Source organism: Brassica oleracea, chromosome C2 (assembly GCF_000695525.1).
Source record: "Brassica oleracea var. oleracea cultivar TO1000 chromosome C2, BOL, whole genome shotgun sequence".
NCBI classification, from domain to species: domain Eukaryota; kingdom Viridiplantae; phylum Streptophyta; class Magnoliopsida; order Brassicales; family Brassicaceae; genus Brassica; species Brassica oleracea.
This window is the reverse complement of record NC_027749.1, coordinates 10,669,873-10,679,540: the sequence shown is the minus strand read 5'-3', so window position 1 is coordinate 10,679,540 and position 9,668 is coordinate 10,669,873. Positions and strand designations below refer to the sequence as shown.

At 34.6% G+C, this 9,668-nt stretch overlaps 2 protein-coding genes across 2 annotated transcripts; one reads left to right on the top strand and one right to left on the bottom strand.

Moving 5' to 3' along the window:
- The first annotated feature begins 395 nt into the window (after window positions 1-395).
- Window positions 396-3,639, top strand: LOC106327552 (65-kDa microtubule-associated protein 1-like). The gene is made up of 6 exons (XM_013765719.1): window positions 396-571; window positions 881-974; window positions 1,057-1,263; window positions 1,339-2,280; window positions 2,808-2,895; window positions 2,987-3,639. The coding sequence occupies exons 2-6, from the start codon at window positions 903-905 to the stop codon at window positions 3,445-3,447; spliced, it is 1,770 nt and encodes a 589-aa protein (XP_013621173.1). The 5' UTR covers window positions 396-571; window positions 881-902; the 3' UTR covers window positions 3,448-3,639.
- A 553-nt stretch (window positions 3,640-4,192) lies between these two features.
- Window positions 4,193-6,082, bottom strand: LOC106322713 (cell division protein FtsZ homolog 1, chloroplastic). Its single transcript, XM_013760832.1, has 6 exons — window positions 5,737-6,082; window positions 5,536-5,635; window positions 5,217-5,446; window positions 4,971-5,138; window positions 4,661-4,894; window positions 4,193-4,563 (listed from the first exon to the last, which is right to left on the bottom strand). Exons 1-6 carry the CDS (start codon window positions 6,004-6,006, stop codon window positions 4,288-4,290), a joined length of 1,278 nt encoding a protein of 425 aa, XP_013616286.1. The 5' UTR covers window positions 6,007-6,082; the 3' UTR covers window positions 4,193-4,287.
- Between the last annotated feature and the right edge of the window lie 3,586 nt (window positions 6,083-9,668).

Here is a 9,668-nt window from a genome sequence, read left to right as displayed (position 1 = left end):
AGGATACGCTTCACGTATGTATAAATATGAGTTGCCTTTGAGCTTAAAAAACAAGCAAGTTTGATAACCAATTCTACAGAATAATTTCTATTACGTTTTTATAAACCGATTTAGAAATACAAATATATAAATTAAAATAAAATGATACATATTAATTTAAATCCTTAAATTTATAAAAATTTGAAAACTACATAGACCAATTTGTTTTATGAGAATCTAAGAAAGGGAAAAAAAAAACTAAAGTAACTGGTTTGGTCAAACAAGCAAAGCACCTTAAGTCAAAGGTAGACTGGAAGACAGTGTCATGTTTTGTAATATAGCCGAAAAACAAGGGGGTGTATAAAATTTCCATCGTAAACAATAGTACAAAGAAGTGTGGGTCCGTCCAAACAGCACCTCTCCATTCCATCCATCCGTAGATAGATATTCCTCCATCATCACTTGCTCACAGATTTTCTCTCAATAGTTTTTTTAGTTTATATTGTCGTCACTGAGCTTCAGATCTACAAGAACACTTCTTGTTGAGAGAGAGAGACTCATTTAAAACCCTCGAAATCAAGTGTCAATCTCGGTAACCATACCCCCTTTTTTTCACTGTTCGGTTTGATCAGTATGATGTTTTTATTTTGATTGCTTTGGTTTCATCATCCAATGCTGTTTGATTGTTTTGCTCCAAGCTTGCTCTGCTATATTGTTAAGAAAGATCTAATATACTTCTAGCAATGTCCGTTAATCACTGTGAAGAAGTTCTGTGTACCATTTAGCTCTTACTTTAGTTCTAGTCTCTAACTGTCTTTTTTTTTTTTTTTTTTTTTTTTTTTTTGGGGGGTTAATTACTTTCTCTAACTGTCTTTTTTTTTTTTTTTTTTTTTTTTTGCAGGAAACCTTCTGAGTTCGTGACAATGGCGGTCACAGATGCTGAAAGTCCTCATCTCGGGGAGATAACTTGTGGTACTTTACTCCAAAAACTACAGGTACCATCTCATACCGAAGTTGTTGCATGCCTTTTTACTCAATTCTTGTGTGGCATGAATAACATTATTGTTTAAAAAACAGGAAATATGGGATGAAGTAGGTGAGAGCGATGGGCAACGAGACAAGATGCTTCTTCAGATAGAGCAAGAGTGTCTCGATGTTTACAAGCGTAAAGTTGAACAAGCTGCCAAGTCCCGCGCCGAGCTTCTTCAGACCTTGTCTGATGCTAACGCTGAACTCTCCAGCCTCACTACCTCTCTTGGAGATAAAACCTTTGCTAACGGCATTGTAAGTTTTGTTTCTCTTGTCCCAAGTTCAGAAGTGGCATTGTAAGTGATTGTTTCTTCTGTTGTTGCAATGCAGCCTGATAAGTCTCATGGAACGATAAAAGAACAGCTAGCTGCTATAGCACCAGCTCTCGAACAACTCTGGCAACAGAAAGAGGAGAGAGTCAGAGCCTTCTCCGATGTGCAATCACAAATCCAGAAGATCTCGGGAGAGATTGCAGGTGGTTTGAGTAATAACGAGCTTCCACTTCCTCCTATAGTCGACGAATCTGACTTGTCTCTCAAGAAACTAGACTCTTTCCACAGCCAACTCCAAGAGCTTCAGAAAGAGAAGAGCGAAAGGCTGCAGAAAGTGCTCGAGTTTGTGAGCACTGTCCATGATCTATGCGCCGTTCTCGCTTTGGACTTCTTAACCACCGTGACACAAGTTCACCCGAGCTTAGATGAAGAAACAGGTGTCCAGGCCAAGAGCATTAGCAACGACACTCTCTCGAGGTTGGCTAAAACCGTCTCGACTCTTGAAGATGACAAGAAGCAAAGACTTCAAAAGCTTCAAGACCTTGCCACTCAGCTGATTGATCTCTGGAACCTGATGGACACTCCTGACGAAGAAAGGGATCTTTTCAACCACGTCACGTGCAACATTTCATCTTCAGTAGATGACGTCACTACCCCAGGCGCTCTCGCACGTGATCTGATCAAGCAGGCGGAGGTGGAAGTGGACAGGCTTGACCAGCTGAAAGCCAGCAGAATGAAGGAGATTGCATTCAAGAAACAGTCCGAGCTAGAGGAGATATACGCGCGTGCGCACGTGGAGATAAATCCTGAGTCGGCTCGCGAGAGGATCATGTCGCTGATTGATGCTGGGAACGTGGAGCATACTGAGTTGTTGGCGGATATGGATGGCCAGATAGCTAAGGCTAGAGAAGAAGCGGTTAGTAGGAAGGATGTATTGGACAGAGTTGAGAAATGGATGTCTGCTTGTGAGGAAGAGAGCTGGTTAGAAGACTACAACCGGGTAATGCCTAGTTTTTTATTTTTCTCAGTCACACATTGTGATGAATCATTAGACTAGTAGGCCTGGGATTTTAAACCGAACCGAACAAAAAAAGTGGTTAGTTCGGTGAGAAGTTGGGTTCGATTCGTCAGATTTATAAAAAAACTTTGGTTTTCGGTTAATCGTTAGTTAAGTTTTTCAAGAATTTTTTTTTAAAAAAAAAGTAAATAAACAAGTAACTCAAAATTTTAAACCGAAGTAACTAAATTAACCAAAATTAACCAGAATTACCCAAATTTTCAACCAAATTTTCAACCAAAAGATAATCGAAACAAAAAACTTCGGTTAGTTTTGGTAAAAAAAAAAAAGCCGAACTATCTGAATATCGAACTGAACTTTTTCCGGTTCAGTTCGGCGAGATTTTGGTCGAACCGAACTACCACTGCCCAACCCAAACTACCGGAATCGGCATGCCCACATAAGACAATAACATTAAATTGGATCTTGAGTTTTTGTATTTTTCCATGGTTTTTGGTTTGTGAGAACAGGACCACAACAGGTACAGTGCCAGCAGAGGAGCGCATTTGAATCTCAAGAGAGCTGAGAAAGCCAGGATTCTGGTTAGCAAGATTCCTGGTATGTGTAGAAGAAGAACTTAAAGTTAAACATTCTCTTTGATTGATATTCATAATCTTAACTGGAATCTTTCTTGCTTGTTGTGGAATAGCGATGGTTGACACATTGGTTGCCAAGATCCGAGCCTGGGAAGAGGAACACAGCATGTCCTTTGCATACGATGGCGTTCCTCTGCTAGCTATGTTAGATGAGTACGGTATGCTCAGGCAAGAACGAGAAGATGAGAAACGGAGGCTGAGGGAGCAAAAGAAGGTTCAAGAACAGCCACACGTAGAGCAAGACTCTGCGTTTAGCACCAGGCCAAGCCCTGCAGCAAGACCAGTCAGTGCTAAGAAACCTGTGGGGACGCGAGCTAACAACGGAGGAGCCAACCGGCGTTTATCTTTGAATGCAAACCAGAACGGAAGCAGGTCTATTGCGAAAGAAGGAGGGAGAAGGGAGAGTCTTAACAGGCCGGCTGCTCCTACGAACTACGTTGCCATTTCGAAAGAGGAAGCTGCTTCTTCATCTCCGGGGTCTGGTGCTGCAGATCAAGTTTCAGCTTCACCGTAAAGATGAGAAAGGAATATATCTGTAGTTTTCTTTCTGTTTGTGAGTTGTGTTTTAGGCTGAGAGAGGGTTCTGTGAAACACCTGAGAGAAGACAAAAAAGATGTTTGTGAGTAGAATTGTGTACTAGAATGTGTATGTGTATGTTTTGTTAATGTTGTTTGCCATGGAATATCAGAAAGTATCTTGTTGAGACTGTGGCAGGAGCACCGCCAAAACTGCATGTATATTCCTTAGAGATTTAGCCTAAGTCATCCCGAATGAAACCTGTTCAATCCCTTGAGAAACTATGTCATTACTGATGGGTGGTGATAAAATGTTGGTTCTCATTGAGAAGAAACATTAGTATGCTACTTGGAAGGTGGCTGACATGAGCCCACTTCAGGCCGTCCTGCTGGCTATGGTGAATTGGCTATTCTTTCCAGTGGTCCTTGAGCCTCACATGTGATTATTAATGACAAAGCCACAGTAAAACAAAAGACTCTAATGATCTTCTAGTTTTTGGGGATGCTGACATGCTGCTGATGTAGAAATCTAAGTCTCATGTTACATTAATGTTAAGACACATGTATAAGCATAGGCTATTCTTTGCTTTGTTTTTGTTTTTTTTGTCACCTTGCTTTGTTTAGTGTTATAGATATTTAATATGAACATACTATCTTGTCTGTGCCCATAGCGGTTGTGTATGTTGTTTGGGTGCAAGTTATGCATTAATATGAGATTGATATGTTAATTTTGATTTGAAGACATTTTAAGCAAACTCAAAAGTAATTGGTATTGAGCCTGAAGATCATTACATTTTTCATAAAGGACTCTGCTTAGAAACGAAAAAGGCAAAAGAATACTAGAAGAAAAGTCTACGGGGAGAAGACGGTTTGGGGTTGATAGTTGCAGGAGACTGCCTCTGGTGAGGTAGTGACATTCCTTTGTTCTCTTGTTGACCGGTTGATCCCATTTTGTCCACGAGTTTAGCTGCTCTTGGGTCAGTCAGAAGTGTCTTCTGGAAAGACTGTGAGAAGCCCGTGGCGATAATCGTTACATGAATCTCTCCAGTGTAGCGATCATCCACAACAGCTCCAAATATGATGTTGGCTGATGGGTCCGCCAAACTTGTCACCACCTGCAAAAGCAAACCCCCCACCAAAAACATGACAAGACTGTGGATTGTATAATACAGTATACACCCAAACTGAACTGAATCAAGATTATTCCAGTACCTGAGAAACTCGGTTCACTTCCTGCAAAGTAATGTCTTTTCCGCCGGTAATGTTGTAAACTACACCAGTGGCTGATTGTATGGATGAGCCGATCAGTGGAGCCAAAGTGGCTTGCTCAGCTGCTTCTTGTGCTCGGTTCTTGCCGCAGGAAACACCTACCCCAAGCATTGCAGTTCCAGAATCTTTCATAACCGCTTTCACATCCGCAAAATCAACATTGACCAGTCCAGGTATCTGAAGAAAAGAACAATACATACTGTTTCCTAAGGATCATTTTCATCAGCCAACTTGTACAAATGCACAAACTCACAGTAATAATATCTGAGATTCCTTGAACTCCTTGGCGCAAAACATCATCGGCAAGAAGAAAAGCGTCCTGAAGGGGTGTCTGTTCATCAGCAATATCTAGCAGACGATCATTTGGAATCACAATAAGCGTATCAACGTTCTTCTGCAGCTTCTCAATGGCTTCCAACGCCTAGACAGTCAAGCCAAGATTAGTCATAACAAGACTGAAACACTTAAAACAAGAAACGGTGTGTCAAGACATATATACCTGAAAAGATCTTTTACGTCCTTCGAAGCTAAAAGGATATGTAACAACACCAACGGTCAAATAACCAGCTTCCTTTGAAATCTGAGCTACGACAGGAGCAGCACCAGAGCCAGTGCCACCACCCATACCAGCAGTAATGAAAACAAGGTCAGATCCTTTGAGAGCATTAGCAATAGCATCTTTAGATTCTTCAGCAGCTTGTTCTCCTAGAAGCGGGTTCCCACCAGTACCTGCGTTAGTTAACAGAGAGTGTCAACACTCAAAAGCTCGCATCTTTAACAAAAAGGAGTAACATTACTTGTCTGTAGAGAGACTTAACCAAGGCCACGAGTGAGAAGCTCTCCAATTTGAAGTGGGGTTTGTGCAGAAGACTGAAGCAGAGCTTGAGAGTCCGTGTTTATCGCATAGAAATCAACACTCTGTCAAACATAAGGAATCAAAATGGGATCTTTCGAAATCAATTCGAAGCAAAAAGGATGAAATTGATTTGTTTCTTTCTTCGAGGAGAAGAGAGATGAACCTGCAAGCCGCTGGAAATCATGCGGTTGACGGCGTTGTTACCGCCACCGCCGACACCAACGACCTTAATCTTCGCGGTCTCCATCGGGGAGAAGGAGCATCTCAGCCGCAAAGACTTGGACTTTGAATCGCTTCTTCGTTTCGGGAAGCCGCTGATTCTCGTACTCGCGAAGCTACTATGCAACGAATTGGATATCGAATTCGCGAGAAATGAGGAGGACGAGGAAGAGATCGTTAACTCGTTGAGCTGCGCCAGCGGACTAATCGCCATTTTTTAGTCACCGTTGATCTCAGAGAGTACAGCAAAAAGATGAGGTTTTTAGGGTTTAAGTAAAAACATTTCAGTGTTGGTTTCTCTCGCACAAAGGAAAGTTTTTTTTTCTCAACGTCATTCCACGACGCCGTTTTCGCGTTAAAATTGCAACGCTTTATTGATTACTAGTATTAGGAAATATAATCAACATCAACGTGGTATTTGCTTTAGCCAAAAAATATACTTGTTCTACTAAAAACCTGAAATTAAAAATATTTTACGAAGGAAATTATAACAGCTTGCAGTTATAATTAACTAAAATTACATCTTTTAACAATGGACCTTAATCTCGTTCGGTAATTCCCACCTTCATGTACCTCATTGGTAAAATGGCCTAGCTTTTCTTTTTCTCTATAACCATATTTAACCTAAATTATTTGCAGACAAAGCTTTAAAACACCAAAAAAGTTATGGTTAACTGATGCCAAATACTCACGTTAGTATTTCAAATCCAGTTAAGGTTATAGTGCTTGGAGATTATATATACACATCCAAACCATTAACGAAAGAAACACCTGTTTGTAAATAGTTGAATCTTTTTTGTCAAAGAAAGAGAAAAGAGTAATCTATCTCAAATATAAGTTATATAATTAATACAGTCATATATACTTACTATACCTTGACAATGTTTTTGATTTCCCTTTTTTTGAAAGAACTAAAGCTCTGAACCAGGATAAAACTCGACTGGTATGTTTTAATGTGAATCATGCAAAAATAAAAAAGAGAGTATTACGTTGGGAAGAATAGAATTCTGGATCAAAACATAAATTTTCTTTTGCGAGGTTCAGAACCCAAAAGAAAAAAAAAAAAAAAAATCGACGAAGAAGATGAAACTGTGGAAAAGGAGAGCAAATTAAAAAAAAACAAATTTTTGATTGAAAGTTATATATATAAGTAAGAAACAGTTTGAAACGTCCATGATTTAGGAGTTGTAGAAGATATGTTCACTTTTGAACGTGGTGATTTGAGAAAATCCAGGGATTTTTAAATTTTACAGTTTCAAAAAATTAAAAATGGAAAAGGTTTTACGGTTACAGAGTTTTTTTTTTTGTGTTTATGATTAAACAATTGCTGAAAATCAATTTTTATAATTAATCGTTTAAAACAAAAAAAAATAATTTAAAAAAAAACTGTAAATGACACATGTCACTCAGAGAATTGTTGATTGACTTGTGTTTTATTGTATAAAAGATGTTTGTTTTTTTATCAACACAACTCTTAGAGTTTAAGTTTGCTCTAACGATACTCTGATTTAAAATAAAAAATAACGTGATGAATAAAAATAAATAAATTACTCTATATGTGTGACTTTTTTTTCACCCTAGAATGTTGCTTTTTTTTGTATTTTCAAGATAACATCCTAGCAACCTATTTAATTCTCTTTTTTTAACGCTTGATAATTATGTTATTACAACTATGAGAAATATTACAGACGATTCTACAGCCGACAATTATAGTTGTCGTATGAGGATTCACGCCTGACTGCATCACCTGAGCCGCCCTATGGGATCCATGCTTAACGGTACTTCTTGCGCCGTGCTCAGATCTCTTGTAATCTTTTTCTCATTTAATTCGCATAATTCCGCCTTCTCTGGGAATTAAAACTTAGACTTCTTGGTGTAGAAGCATTAATGAACTCTTGGTCAAACCACTGGACCAAGGGGACTTCCACATTTAATTCTCTTTTTATTCCATCAAAATATTATTAGATATTCATAATTTCAAAACTACAATATTCCATCAACAAATAATTATATTTGTATATAACCATTTATAATCTACTTAATAATAATAACATTTAATTATTCTAGATTTTATACTAGTATATGATCTAATTAATAATAATAATAAATTTATTATGCAAATATAATAATGTTAGAATTCTACCTTGCAAATAATAAAATTGAATCAAATATTAAAAATCCTAAAACTATTTTATTTGCATAATAAATGGTATTATTAATTATATCATACATGTATCAATATTTATATAGGTATTGTGTTAAAAAAAATGTATTGATAAAAATATAAAAAATTCAATTGTTAAGATTTGAACAACAATAATGGTAGTTTTTAAATCAGCTTGGGATCAATAAATGAAAAAAAAAACACTTTCTAAACGCGGATCAAAATCTAGTAATATTTTAAAACACAATACTATAGATTCAACCATATACTGTTTTTATAATAAATCTCTTAATATATATATACACTGTAGTGATGAAATTTTCATGCATGATTTTTTAATTTGGACAATTCTTTAAATTTTTATCAACTTTTACATAAATTAATTATAACTAGATCTTGACCCGCACGACCGTGCATGTTTTCTTAAATATTAAAATATTTTAGGTTATGCAATAAAATATATCAATAAATTAATATAATTTGGTATCATATATTATCTTACTTATCTTACTTTATAATAATATTTTTGTCGCATATAATATTATAACTATAATATTTATAAATTTTGTATTTTTGTAAGAAAATTTATTTTGAAAACATTATTATGTAACAATATTGATTTACATAATTTTTATTTTATTTCTAAATTTGAAATATATGTAAAAATTAAATTAAATTGAACCTACATAATATAGAATTTGGTATATAATGATTAATTAAACCAATTTCGTATAGTTATTTAAATAATAAACCAAATTGATTTTTAACTCAGCGGAACACACATACATTAATAACAGTAAACTAAAGTCTTATATATATGACATGAATAAAGATCAAACGTTTCATCTATGAAGGGAAATGTAAATTAATTGTATTACATGGTAAAAATATTTAAAGGTATGACTTCTAAGTGATCTAAAATAAAAAATCACAACTAAACTATTAAATTAAAATAGAAATGAATATTTATTTTTGAAAACATCTCTTAAAATATTTCTTAAATTTAATTTTGAAATTAAATAAATTTAAAATTTTTATTATCATTAAAATATTATTAAAATATTTTATATAATTATTAATTATTGGTTACTATCAAAACTAAACTAAAACTTAGTTTCTAATTATACTTTGTGATAATTAAAACTTTAATTAACTAATTTCGAAAATATATTAAAAAGATTCTAAAATATATTTGAAAGATTTTGTTAGACATTTTTTAAAATATTTATTAGTATTTCAAATAAAAATAAAAATATTAGAAGATATTTTAATTTTATGTAAAATTTAAAAATGTTTTAGGGATGGTCCAGATAAAAAAATCACACATAAAAAAAATCATGACTTCTATTTTAATAGTATATATATATTTATCTTTTTATTTGAATACAAATAAATATATTTTAAGAAATTTCTCAGAATCAATTTTTTTTTTCCAAAAAGTACTTAATTTTAATTTTAGTTATCATAAACTATAATTAGAAATTATAATTATATTATATTTGATTTATAAATGAATTTTAGAATTATATAAATATTTTATTTAATAGTGAATTATAATAACAATTTAAACTATATTTAATTTAAACTAAAAGAAAAAACAAAAAGTAATAGATAAAAGTAAATATTTAATTTCTTTTAATACGTGTCTGAACAACCTTAAACATCATATATTTGTATCAAGAGGGAGTATAAACTAAAATGTTTAAGTATAT

What these genes read in the sequence shown, in the direction of transcription:
- LOC106327552 (XM_013765719.1), top strand. Translation starts at nt 903, where the DNA reads ATGGCGGTCACAGATGCTGAAAGTCCTCATCTCGGGGAGATAACTTGT. An exon ending in CTTTACTCCAAAAACTACAG is followed by an intron (nt 975 to 1,056) that starts GTACCATCTCAT and finishes TTTAAAAAACAG; the next exon opens with GAAATATGGGATGAAGTAGG. An exon ending in GGTTAGAAGACTACAACCGG is followed by an intron (nt 2,281 to 2,807) that starts GTAATGCCTAGT and finishes TTGTGAGAACAG; the next exon opens with GACCACAACAGGTACAGTGC.
- LOC106322713 (XM_013760832.1), bottom strand. Translation starts at nt 6,006, where the DNA reads ATGGCGATTAGTCCGCTGGCGCAGCTCAACGAGTTAACGATCTCTTCC. An exon ending in TGATTTCCAGCGGCTTGCAG is followed by an intron (nt 5,636 to 5,736) that starts GTTCATCTCTCT and finishes TATGTTTGACAG; the next exon opens with AGTGTTGATTTCTATGCGAT. An exon ending in GACGTAAAAGATCTTTTCAG is followed by an intron (nt 5,139 to 5,216) that starts GTATATATGTCT and finishes TTGACTGTCTAG; the next exon opens with GCGTTGGAAGCCATTGAGAA.